At 45.9% G+C, this 14,293-nt stretch overlaps 1 protein-coding gene across 1 annotated transcript in view; it reads left to right on the plus strand.

Annotated features, from left to right (window-relative positions):
* si:ch1073-396h14.1 (disintegrin and metalloproteinase domain-containing protein 10) overlaps positions 1 to 14,293 on the plus strand; it is an 89,542-nt gene that overhangs the window by 20,136 nt on the left and 55,113 nt on the right. Inside the window, exon 6 of the mRNA XM_056276845.1 lies at positions 244 to 409. Within this exon, the coding sequence (XP_056132820.1) occupies positions 244 to 409 (166 nt within the window). The remainder of the gene's footprint in view (positions 1 to 243; positions 410 to 14,293) is intronic.

Raw genomic sequence — 14,293 nt, forward strand, 5'->3', positions numbered from 1 at the left:
TATTAAGGAAATATAGATGAATGATCTAAAATTTCTAAAAGCATAGTTTCAGGAGCATCTGGTCATTTAGTTAACTTAGGTAGGGGGTCTGTATTTGGGATGTCAGAGTTCAAATCTGTGTTTTGACCTACTGTATACAACCTGTTGCCCCCATACCAAAAACGGTACACCGTCTTATACAGTAGAGACACCTAAAAATAAGCTTTATAAACAAATAGAAATGTGATAATGTCATTGATTCAGTCATGTTCCTGCATACTGTGACCCCCTCAAACATCATCCACAGGTGGCACCAGCGAGCCGGTCAAAGAGAACCATCGACAAATCAAAGACCAGTTGCTTTCTCCATCTCCATGCTGACCACCTCTACTTCAGCAAGTTCAGATCTGTTGAGGCTGTCGTGGCTCAGGTGATATTGGATTCAGAAATCACATACAAACGACTCATTTGCAAATGACCCCAAAAAAATTAAAAGCAGATAGAAGCTGTAAAGTGCTGCCAAATAATTCTTTGTTGCTACTGTTGAATAAAACTATAGCTAACTCAGTTTTTGATACCACTAGCCTTTTTTGAACATTTATAGAAAAGGTCAGAGTCTAATGTGTTGGTCTTTTACAATGACATAGGGACTCAACTGTAGCCTAAAACCAGTGACATGTCTCTTTGGTGTCCCACTTTACCTATTACCAAGTCTGAAGTTCTCTTTCTCATGTACCAGAGAACACAGTATCCATGCTCACATCATTCCAGCATGTGGAACATCTGGTTCTACTGTGCTGCACTACTGCATCAAAAACAAGACACAGGGCTTTCCTTACCTGTTTGCTAACCCCTGAACGCTTTATTTACCAATACGCGGTGTTCTGGAAACTGGGCACAAAGCACTACCACAGTCCAGACAAAAGTTCACTGGCTGTTTTAGACTCTCTGATTTAACTCTTTAGATTAGTAAATCATTTGCCAATCTGACTTTTACAGGACAATATATCTTGTACATGGGTCTGATGTAATAAGTCATTGGTCGAATATGTCAAAAGGCATCAAAAAGACCCCCAAAATAGTGTAATATTCTGTTAAAAGCAGAGCTTATGACTTGAGAAAAGAGATAAAAAAATAAATGGGAGAGGAACCCCCTCAAAAACCACTACAAATTGTAATCGTTCAACTATTTCTTGACTTTTATTTCTCATCTTGTTTGTTACCTCTTTGATTTCCAACTTTCAATGTCTCCCCTGAGGAGATTGATTTGTTTGGAGTTAGTTCATTCATTTCTATTGAGAGGTGTGACAATGCTAATAAAAAGGCCAAGCTGTTGCTACTGCTGTGGTGAATACGGCCAAAGAGCCAACTGCCGACCCCTCCATAGACACATGCAGCTGCTACATGTCACACATGGCAGGATTAGCAACAAGGCTGCAAATATTTTCTCTCTATCAAAGTGCAAGGGTATGATGGATATGGGTACTGGACAGCCTGCCAAGTCTCTTTATTAGATGTGAAGGGTTGCCGCCTCTCCACATTGCCAAATAAACAGCCGGAGTTCAGCCATTGTTTGGCTCCTCAACTGGACCAACGGTCCTCTTCCAGCTCCAAGCAAATGTAGCAACAGCAGCCCGACTGCCATGCCAGGCCTCATTACAGCAGATGTAGCAACACAGATAGCAGAGGTCAAGAACATGCAGTACTGTATCCTACACTTCAGTTGGTCTGGCTTTGACAAAACACATATATTTCCTCATTTTGTTTGAGTATTACTATTGGTCTGGGTTTGGTCCCAGTGATACAATTTTTGGGTCAAAGATTTTGTCACCTCCTTTTGACATGTAGCCATCCCATATGACCTCGTGGAGGGATTACTGAATTAAAACACTTTTTTGGGGGGGGGGATTTTTCCCCCTTTTTCTCCCCAATTGTATCCGTCCAATTACCCCACTCTTCCGAGCCATCCCAGTCATTGCTCCACCCCCTCTGCCAATCCGGGGAGGGCTGCAGACGACCACGTCTCCCCCGATACATATGGAGCCACCAGCCACTTCTTTTCACCTGACAGTAAGGAGTTTTGCCAGGGGAACGTAGCATGTGGGAGGATCACGCTATTCCCCCTAATTCCCCCTCCCTCCCGAACAGGTGCCCCGACTGAGCAGAGGAGGCACTAGTGCAGTGACCAGGACACATACCTACATTCGGCTTCCCAACCGTAGACATGGCCAATGTGTCTGTAGGGACGCCCAACCAAGCTGGAGGTAACACGGGGATTCGAACTGGCGATCCCCGTGTTGGTAGGCAACGGAATAGACCACCACACTACCCAGATGCTCCAAAACTGTCTAATATTTTTAACCCACTGTCGTTTGCCATTGACCTTTGACCTTGTAAGAACACAAATACCAATGATGCTGTCACAGAGTTTTAGTGCAGAGAGGAAGCCATTTTATCAAAGAGACAGATTATCCGTTCTTTAAAAACAATGAGGGGGACAAAAAAAATTGACTTTTACAGGAAGAGATCTGATCAAAAATAACAGTCTAAACAACAGTGATTTGAACCATTTATGTTCTTTTAACGATCCCCACGTCAGTTGTGGTGAACTCTGATTTGGCTGACACACTAGGCGCAGGGACGGATTAAACCAATCTGGGGCCCGGGGCACAATAATTCACGGGGCCCCCCTATAACAACACCAGAGAGTCTGAATGCAATTTCACCAAGCAGTTTTGATTAGTCATGTGACTTACAGTAATCACCGGAAACAACGCAACGCATGTGATATTATTAAAGGACCTACAAAACGTTACATTATTATTATTATTATTGTTTTTGTTGTTATTATTATTTCACCCGTCACCAGCACTAACTGCTAAGGCGCGCAAACGTCACGTTAACATTACCTCCCAGAATGCATTGAATATGTAAGGGATAATGTACAGTGAGCCTGTTATTATTATGAAATAAACCCCGACAGGGTGATGCAGGACCCCGACGCGAAGCGGAGGGGTCTTGAATCACTCTTGAATCACCCTAATGATTTTTGTTTTTGTTTGTATGTGTAGCCTATAACATTAAATTGTACATTGGTGCTAATGAATCCATATTTGAAATAATACAGGAATATTTTTGGCATACAATTGGAAAAAAATATTGTAGTGAATTCGGGGGACAACGCAACCACAGGAACTGCCGCGGCCGGGAGGCGAACCCATATCGCCCGCACCGCAGGAGACATCGCTAACCACTTGACTAAAGGGTCAGATCCGCCAGCCAGCGGCCAGCATGTCTACTTATCCATGCACGTTACAATATTTTGCCACCATGATTGAGAATTCTAGTGAAATCATGTCTTATATAAACCCTGGTAATCGACATTACCTCTTGTAATTATTATTTATAGAAGGGGTAATCATTGGGCAGATGTCAGAGGACGTAATTTCGCTAATCTTGGGGGCCCCCAGAAGGGTGGGGCCCTGGGGCCCAGGCCCCGTCGGCCCGTGCATTAATCCGTCCATGACTAGGCGAGAAGCTGAGCAGTGCTGCCCGGCTTGGTTTGCCTCAGTGCAATAAGCACCATGACAGTGATTTAAGCATCTGCCTGTGTGGAGACCCAGATGTAATGAACAACACGTTTATCCTCAAGGGGTCAGAGGTTACAGTAGATTTGCTAACATCATATTAAGTTTGGCCACATAATGATGTTGGAATCAGTGACACTACACACCATTCAGTGCTTTTGTAACTTAAAAGAAAGTCTGTATCTAGATGAAGGCCGGAAAGCGTGTGACATATACAAGAAACAAATCTGAACACAGCTGTTTAATTAATTCAAATTAATTTGGGCTTTAGTCATCTGGTCCAGGTTCAATTTGTCCTTGATGAAATCTAACACTTTCATTTGTCAAGCATCTATTTATTTGTCTTTTGGATCTGTTTATCATCTGTGATGGCTTCATCAAGATTTTTGTTTGCAGTGAAGACCGGGTCAATAAATCACCATGTCAGTCACTCCTCATAATGGTTTTATATGGCGGCGTTTTTATTTATCCTGGCCTTGCTCTTGCAATCTGTCTTCTAACATGGCTGTCACCTCTCCTGACCTGTGCAGATTCTTTCTACCCCAAACAGATTATATTTATGTTTTCTCTGGTCTCACGCCAGTGCTTTGTTGGGCCCTGCAAGCAATGATAAGTAACGTGCTGATGTGATATTTTAATGTAAATAGCTGAGATGTCATTGTCAGTCACAAGTGACCTGCGGACACAAATGAGGGTATGTCGCTGGTCTCCAATGTGTCAATACCGCCATGGAAAGCCCCAGGCCACTGCTGCCAGCACTGCATGCACACCTCCTGCTGTTAACTGTAGTGGAAAGGTGATTTCTGTGGGCTCAGTGCTTTACATGTGACTGGTCTGCACATGCCCATCTAAGAATGTGACCGCCTGTGCCGCCAACACTGTAAACCCTCAGTGGAAAGCCACACACACTTTGTGGATTACCTGACTTAGTACAGTTGTGAATTATGCTTTTCAGACTTGCATCAAAGGGTATTTGCAAGCTTGCAAATAATCACATGTAGAGATGCATGCTCAATAATCCAGGTAAGGAAATCCTAGAAAGTTGAATCAGTTCATCTGTATACAACGTTTACTGGGAGAAAAAAACATTTCATCACTCATCTAAGTGACCTCTTCAGTCTAAAATGACTGCAGGTCGACAGGATGACCCCGCCCTTAGCAATAGGACCACCCTTAACACTGACCAAGTGTGTCTGCTCCTGAAACTATGTCTTCAGTCCACGTACTTTACATACGGGGGAGAAGTACTATAGGCAGAGTCATGGGTGTGCTATGGGTTCCCCATGGAAAAAAGGGCTCAGACGTCCTATCCAGGGACACCACCTAGCCATTGGTTCAGATTTGTGGATGACACCTGGGTTAAAATTAAATCCCAGGACATACCACTTTTCACTGATCACATTAACTCTGTGGACAGCCACATCAAATTTACCACGGAGGATGTGAAAAATTACAAGTTAGCCTTCTTAGACTGTAAAATTGCAATTGGTGATGGGGGACATTTCATTGTTGATGTTAACCTTAAACCAACACATACTGATCAGTACTTAAGGTTTGACTCTCATCATCCACTGGAGCACAAACTAGGTGTCATCAGGATGCTGTACCACTGAGCCGACAACATCCCCACTGACAGAGCAGCCGGGGAAAGGGAGAAATCACACATTAAACAGGTCCTGGTTAAGTGTGGTTATCCTAACTGGGTGTTTGTCAAAGCCAGGAAGACACCCAAACAGTACGCCAGCCAACCGAAGAGAGGAGAAGGACAGCAGTTGTCTAAGCGTAAACCAGTGGTGATTCCATATGTGGCGGGAGTGTTGGAACAGTTGAGACGCATATTTTCCAAACACCACGTCTCAGATGCTTTCAAACCCCAAAACACACTGTGCCAGAAGTTGGTCCACCCCAAGGATCGGGTTCCCCATCACAAACGGAGCAGGGCCAGTCGGCATAAGTCCTGCTTTGTTGAGCCACTGTGCAGCACAATTGGCCCCAATATTTTCCACCATATTTAACACCTCTCTAAGCCAATAGCCAATACACAGTCCCAAAGTGCTTCAAACTCTCTACCATCATTCTACCATCAGTCCTCAAAGATCACCTGCCTCAGTGACTTCAGACTAGTTGCCCTAACATCTGTGGCCATGAAAGAATTTGAGTGCATCATTCTGTCACTGTTCTGGCCTCTATTAGTATTGTTTAAGTTGAGACCTTTATGCTGTTGATGGACTTTTATTTTGAAGTACTTCTTTCGCAACGCGAGTACTTCCTTCGCAAAGTGTTATACCATCTTACCAGTGCATCCTGTGTGCTGCAAAAAGTTATCCGCCATCCTTGATTCTTACATCTTGATACATGCAATATTTGTAAGTATTTCAGTTTATGTGGCCTATATTTATTACAGCATTTCAAAAGTCTATCCCATTCATTTTTCATTTTATCTGTAGTATGTTATGCCATGTTGGTTTGTGCTAGCTTGCTATGTGTTAGCATGTTCCCTTTTGCTAGTCGTATACTACGTTATACCTATCTGTATATTGGCTAGTCTACAGCTCTTATTTCGTGCACTGAGGCACTCTTATTTGTACTTTTGATATGTCTTATGTGTTCATATTGTGTACTTACTTTGTAGTACCTTCAATTTTGTAACTGCAGTGTTATATTGTGTTTGTATATTTCAGTTTCACCTTTTGGCAAGTAAACATCATAAGCTTCACTCCGCCTCCTGAAATGATTGATTGCCGAAGAGTTTAGCTGACTGGATAGTTGGGTTATTGCTCAGATCCTCCGAGACCAGTATAGTGAAACAACAGCATATCATCAAGCCGTAAGAAGGGAGCGGCTGGATAAGAGACTGAAGGACCGTCATACAGGCATTGAGCAAGCCTCCACGACGCCCTCCCCTGATGTCCTCACTTCAGTTAGCCCACACATCTCCTCTCACCATGGCAGAAGGAGGCGCACATGCTAGAGTGCTAGAAGGATGTAGAAGAGGACCTCCACTCATTACGTTTTAGTTTCTCCAAATCATCAAATACTTCCAAATCATCACGCACCATCGCCAAAGCATGAGCCAAAGCTGAGGCAGGTATCGCCAAGATGGCCTACGCTCAGAGGGAGATGGAACTTAAACTGCAGAAGGCCCATCTGGAAGCTGACCTAGCAGTGGAAAAGGTCCGCATAGAAGCCACCTAGAGGCTCTTCAAGTAGAAAAGGAAACGGATGCTGCACGGATTGAAGCAGAAATACTGGAGTCAGGTTTGATGGACCAAGACCATCAGTCACGTAGCAGTAGAGCCTCTAATCATCTCTCACCCTAGATATGACTTCAGCGTATAGAACACTATGTACTGGACCAAGCCAGCCTGAAGTCCAACCCATTCAGCTCGCATGCCTAACCTTATCATGAGCTCCAAGTCACAAGTCACACCCAGGAGCCTGCTATATCCATCCCACTCTACAGACCCCTTCCCATGAAAATGGAGCCGCTCTGGCAGAATGACGGAGGAGCGGACAAGAGAGATCAATAACGACCGCTCAGTGATCCTAATAATAACCAGAACAAAGCGGTCAGCCCAGGCACCCCTGACACCTTCACCACCAATGACCTTGTAAGGTTTTTTGCACGGAGCCAGTTGGTGACCTCAGGGTTGACAAATTTCAATGACAAGCCAGAGAATTACTGGGTGTGAAAGTTTACCTTCAATGGAGCCATCACAGGCCTGTGCCTGTCAGCGGGAGAAGAACTTTATCTTCTCATCAAATGGCTTGGCAAGGAGTCTTCGGAACAGGCACGGAGACTCAAAGCAGTCAACATCAGGCACTCTCAGGTCAGATTGATGATGACTTGGCAGAGACTGGAAGAATACTACGGCTCACCTGAGGCAATCAAAAGGGCTCTCTTCAATAAACTTGAAGACTTTCCGAAGGTGACGCACAAAGACCCGTACAAGCTCCGCGACCTGGATGACCTGCCCCTAGAAGTGGAAGCCACAAAGAGGGATGGCTACTTACCCGACCTGTCTTACCTGGACACCTTCAGGGGAGTGGCTCCCATTGTCAACAAACTTCCATACAATCTTCAGGATAAATGGGCATCATTTGGATCCACGTACAAGCAACAAAACAATGTGGCCTTCCCTCCATTTACTGTGCTTGCTGACTTTATCCGCAGGGAAGCCAGAGTAAAAACAGACCCCAGCTTCAACCTCCCACCATACCACGCAGCACCTGAAAGGAATGAGGTCATACAGACAAGGGAAGACAGCTATATCAGTATACAAGACGCAAGTGTCTTCTACAGAGATAACTGAAGATCAAAAGAAATATATTGACCCAGGAAAGCACTGCCCCATCCACGACAAACCCCTCCCACTGTGGAAATGTAGAGGCTTCAGGGAGAAGACTCTAGAAGAGTGAAAAGAGTTCCTCAAAGACCATCACATATGCTTCCGGTGCTGCTCCTCCACAACCCACCTTCTAGAGACTGTGACATAGAAGTGGACTGCAATGAATGTGGCAGCGACCATCACACCTCAGCACTCCACCCTGGTCTGGCTCCCTGGAAATCCAAGTCGTCTCCCCCCACTTCAGAGAACGATGGGGAGGGAGAACAAGCGGACAACCAGGAAGTCACCTCCAACTGCATTGAAGTATGTGAAGAAGGAATGAGTCTTAGGGCATGTTTGAAGATCTGCCTTGTCAATGTTTATCCTGAAGGACGTCGGAGGGAGTCCAGAGGGATGTATGCCGTCCTGGACGAGCAGAGTAACTATTCCTTGGCAACACCAGAGTTCTTCAGCATCTTCAAGGTAACGAGTAGTCCATCACCATACACACTAAAGACATTTGCAGGACTCAAGGAGACAGCTGGCAGAAACGCCTGGGGCAACATTGTAGAGTCAGCAGATGAGAAGGTCAGTTTCCCTCTCCCCACACTACTCGAATGTGATAAGGTCCCAAACAACCGGTTGGGGATCCCAACTACCAATGCCACTCGCAACCACAGGCACCTGAAACAGACTGCAGACGAGATCCCACCCCTAGGATACTCCTGTTGCTTGGCAGAGACATTTTGAGAGCACACTAAGTCAGGAGCCAGATAAACGGTCCTCATGACCCCCCATTCGCCCAAAGACTGGATCTTGGATGGGTCGTCATTGGCGATGTGTGCCTTGGAGGAGCACACAAACCACCTCACATCAGGACTTTCAAGACCTACATTCTGGAAAGTGGACGCCCCAGCTTTCTCGGCCCATGCAGCAGCCAGGTCTGGGTGAAAGAGACATTTGCCCACAGCTACCCAGTGTCAGCTGCCCTAGACAGCACACAGAAGACGCTCGACAGAGGGAACCTTGGTCAGTTGGTCTTCCTTCACACAGCCAGGGACCACAAGCTTGCTCCTTCGATGGATAACCTGGGATTCCTGCAGATCATGGACAATGAGTATCGCCAAGATGAGTCTAAAACCTGGATCGCACTCCTACCCTTCCAATCACCATAGAAACGACTGCCCAACAACAGGGAGTATGCCCAAAGCCATCTCAACTCTCTGCCACACTCTAGACAAGCAGCCACAGATGAAACCCACTACGTAGAGTTCGTCAAGAAGACGCATACCAACAAATATGCAGCAATCACTCCACCCCTACAGGAGGGCCAGGAGCGTTGGTCTCTCCCATCATTTGGAGTCTACCACCCAAAGAAGCCAGACCAAATCCATGTGGTTTTCGACTCCAGTGCACCTTACAAGGGAGTCTCTCTCAACGGCGTGCTACTCAGTGGTCCCGATCTCAACAATAGCTTTTTGGGGGTGCTCATGAGATTTCGGAAGAAACCTGTTGCTGTCACTGCTGACATTCAGCACATGTTCCACTGTTTCACAGTACGTGAAGACCACAGCGACTTCCTCCACTTCCTGTGGTTCCACAGTAACGACCCCAACGGCAACATTGTGGACTACAGGATGCGCATCCATGTCTTTGGCAACAGCCCATCTCCTGCAGTCACCATATACAGCCTGAGGAGAGTGGCCAAGGAGAAGGAAGAGAACTTCGGTAGCGACGTAAGAAGGTTCGTCGAACGAGAGTTCTATGTAGACGATGCACTGAATTCTTTCCCAACCATAGCAGAAGCCATCAGTGTCCTCGGATGTGCCCAAAGGATGCTTGCAGAGTCGAACCTCAGGCTGCATAAAATAGCCTCCAACAGACCTGCTGTGATAGAAGCATTCCCTCTGGAAGATCGTGCTAAGGGTATCAAGGACCTCAATCTTGTTACTGATGATCTTCCCCTTCAACGCAGCCTCGGCCTGTCCTGGAACATTGCCTCAGACACGTTCACATTCCAGGCCATGGATGAGAAGAAGCACTTTACCCGTAGAGGGGTGCTGTCTATGGTGAACAGCCTATACGACCCGCTCGGTCTCTTAGCCCCTGTCACAATACAAGGCAGGTTGCTCATGAGGGACCTCTCGAAGCAAGCCGAGGACTGGAACTCACCCCTTCCCAGAAGCATGGAAGCAGAGTGGACAAAGTGGAGAGACTTGCTAAAAGACCTACAGGAGCTCCAGATACTCCGCACCTATACGTCTTTCTCACCCTCTGGCAGTATACTCAAGGAGCTTTGTGTCTTCGCGGATGCCTCTACGAAGGCCATTGCAGCAGTAACTTACCTGAAAGCCACCACTGAAGAGGGACAGACTGAGGTTGGCTTCATCTTTGGAAAAGCCAAGCTGGCACCCCAACTAGACCTCTAAATTCCTAGACTGGAATTGTGCGCAACAGTACTTGCAGTCGAGATCACAGAGTTGATCGTCAAAGAGATGGACCTGGAGTTCCACCGCAACACATAATACTCAGACAGCAAGGTAGTCTTGGGGTACATTCATAATCAAAAAAGGCGGTTCTATGTCTACGTAAACAACAAAGATCTGGCAGTCCACATCTCCAGACCAAAGGAGGCATGTTCCGACTGACGACAACCCAGCTGTCTATGGGTCTAAGTCTATCTCAGCAACTCTCCTGAGCAGCACCACATGGCTCTCAGGACCAGCCTTTCTTCAGAATCCATCGCCCCACTCTTTCAAACCCCAAGAGACGTTCAACCTCGTCAACCCTGCCTTTGACACCGATGTGCACCCCGAGGTTGCTGTGAACCTCACCTTAGTCTCTCAAGACCTGTTGAACCCCAACCGCTTTAGGCATTTCTCACAGTGGACCACTCTCATCCCCACAGTCGCACGCTTGATCAATATTGCTCACTCCTTCACCCTGCCTGCTCAAGAGGGCAGCTGCCATGGATGGCATATCTGTCAAAACGGCCCCTCAGAGGAGGAGCTGGATAGAGCCAATATCCTTGTGATGAAAAGCGTCCAACATGAGCACTATGCAGAAGAACTGAAGAACATAGCCTCCAAACAAAGTCTTCGCTCTCAGAGTAGTCTGCTGAAGCTAACCCCTATCATTGACAACCATGGGCTCCTCAGAGTTGGAGGCCGCACAGCTCAGTCCAAGCTAGCAACTGAAGAAACGAGCCTCATCATCATCCGAGGTCATCATCACCTCACGACCCTGCTCATGTGACATCACCACGAGGCCGTAAAACACCAAGGGAGGCACTTTAAAGAGGGCGCCATCAGAGCAGCTGGGCTCTGGTTAGTTGGAGCTAAAAGATGCATCAGCAGCCTTCTCTTCAATTGCATCACCTGAAAGAAGCTTCGCGGGAAGACAGAACACCAACAAATGGCAGATCTGCCTGTCAAGCGTCTCCAAGTAGCCCCTCCGTTCACCTATGTCGGTATGGATGTCTTCGGACCATGGAACGTTACCTCACATCGTACCAGAGGAGGACACGCCAACAGCAAAAGATGGGCTGTCATGTTCTCATGCATGTGCACAAGAGCCGTGCACATTGAAGTAATAGAGACTATGGGTGCCAGCAGTTTCATTAATGCCCTGAGAAGGTTCTTTGCCATCAGAGGCCCAGCAAAACAAATACGCTCAGACCAAGGCACTAACTTCATCGGCGCCTGCAGAGAACCCAAGATGGATAAACCAAGCTCCAGCTCAGAGACCGTGGAGACGTATCTCCAGGAGCACAACTGTACCTGGGTATTCAACCCAACCCACTCTTCTCACATGGGGGGACGCATGGGAGCGCATGATTGGAATCGCCCGTCGCATCCTCGACTGTATGTTCCTTCAAGGTGGATCATTGCGTCTCACACATGACGTCTTGATTACCCTCATGGCTGAGGTTACTGCAGTCATGAATGCTAGACCCTTCGTCCCAGTGTCCTCAGACCCAGAGTCTCCTCTCATACTTACTCCAGCTATGCTCTTGACCCAGAAGACATGCGTTTCCCCTCCCCCTCCCCCTCCACTTCGAGGCAGGAGATCTCTTCAAGGAAGAATGGAAATGGGTTCAGAGTCTAGCAGACATCTTTTGGAGCAGGTGGCGAAAGGAGTATCTCCACACACTTCAAAGCCATCGCAAGTGGTGGGACAAGAGGACCTCCAAGTAGGAGATATCATTCTAATGAAGGACAGTCAGGCCAAAAGAAACCAGTGGCCTATGGCTATGGTTGTGAAGATGCTTCCAAGTCAGGACGGGATGGTGAGGAAAGTAGACATCTGGGTCATCAAAGAAGACACCCAGAAAGTCTTCTCTAGCCCAGTCTCCGAAATGGTCCTCTTGCTTTGCTTGCTACATAAGACTAATAAGTAGTTCTGGGTATATTTGGGCTCTTTAAAAGACCCAGGCAGGGAGTGTTCTGGACTCTGTCAGTCATTGTTTAAGTTGAGACCTTTATTCTGTTGATGGACTTTTATTTTGAAGTACTTCTTTCGCGACCGGCAAATTGTAATCAGGAAGTGTTATACCATCTTACCAGTGCATCCTGTGTGCCGCAAAAGGTTAGCTGCCATTCTTGATTCTTACATCTTGATACATGCAATGTTTGTAAGTATTTCAGTTTATGTGGTCTATATTTATTACAGCATTTCAAAAGTCTATCCCATTCATTTTTCGTTTTATCTGTAGTATGTTATGCCGTGTTGGTTTGTGCTAACTTATTATGTGTTAGCATGTTCCCTTTTGCTAGTCGTATGCTACGTTAGACCTATCTGTATATTGGCTAGTCTACAGCGCTTATTTCGTGCACTGAGGCACTCTTATTTGTACCTTTGATATGTCTTATGTGTTCATATTGTCTATTTACTTTGTAGTACCTTCAATTTTGTAACTGCAGTGTTATATTGTGTTTGTATATTTCAGTTTCACCTTTTGGCAAGTAAACGTCATAAACTTCACTCCGCCTCCTGAAATGATTGATTGCCGAAGAGTTTAGCTGACTGGATAGTTGGGTTATTGCTCAGATCCTCCGAGACTAGTACAGTCACACTTCAAATCTTGCACCTCCCCAATGATGGACCTATATCAATTTGCCTATCAAGGCAACCGGTCTGTTGAGGATGCAGTTAGCATAGCCCTATACCATGCCCTGTAACACCTGGAATCACCAAACACCTATGCATGCATCCTGTTCATAGACTTTAGTTCCGACTTCAACTCCCTCAGCCCACTCAAACTTTACGATACTCTTGGATATGAACATTGATCCAGCCATATACCACTGGATTTGGAGCTTCCTGTGGAACAGGCCGCAGGGATGAAGGTTAATAACCTAATCTCACACCCTCTTACCCTAAGTACAGGTGCTCCTCGGGGCTATGTTCTCTCCCTCTGGCTCTTCTCACTTTACACCACCCACTTTACATCCATGGATAGCTCTGTGAAAATAATAAAATATGCAGACGACACAACCATTGTAAGCCTCATCTCCAACAATGATGAAACCCAGTACCGCACTGAAGTAGACCAAGCTGTCACTTGGTGTGCAAACAACAACCTTCTGCTTAATACAGCCAAAACCCAAGAACTCATTATTGACACTTATTATATTACTTATTATGTTCCTTGGAACATACATCAGCAATAACCTGAAGTGGAAAATTAACACTGAACACATCATTGCAAAAGCTCAACAGTGACTTTACTTTCTTAGGTAGCTTGAAAAATAAAGGATCAAACATCAACTGCTTGTTCTGTTTTACTCAGCCATTATTGAATCCATCATAACATCTTCTATTACAGTATGGTATGGTGGCATGGACAGTCAAACATGGAAAAAACTGCAGCGGATTGTCAACAAGGCATCGAAAATCATAGGCAACCCACTCCCCTCAGTTGAATGTTTACATACTAGCCGGACTGTAAAGCGAACAATTTCCGACCCCTCACATCCTGCTCATCACCTCTTTCAGCTCCTTTCCTCAGGGAGGTGCTACAGGTCACTGTCCACTAAGACTGTCCCCTAGCCATCAGGACTCTGAATTCCTCCCTATAGTCCCCTCCTTACGCACCATTGGCATAAATACCACCATTGACCTAATTGTTATGCATGATATGTTTATTTCTGTTATTGTGCAACTGTATTGTTTGTGATAATATGTGGCGTGTATGTTGTTATCCATGTATGTATTGTGCTGCAGAGTTTAATGTACATATAACAAAAACAAATTCCACCAGCCTTGGTCGTGTGGCTAATAATAAAATAATCTATTCTAAAATCTAATCTATAGACCCTTTTACAGTTTGTAAACAGTGATGACGTAGGTGTGGATGCGCGCGCATTTAGGCAACGGAAGTATGGCGGAGTTAGCTAG

Source organism: Lampris incognitus, chromosome 3, assembly GCF_029633865.1.
Source record: "Lampris incognitus isolate fLamInc1 chromosome 3, fLamInc1.hap2, whole genome shotgun sequence".
NCBI lineage: Eukaryota > Metazoa > Chordata > Actinopteri > Lampriformes > Lampridae > Lampris > Lampris incognitus.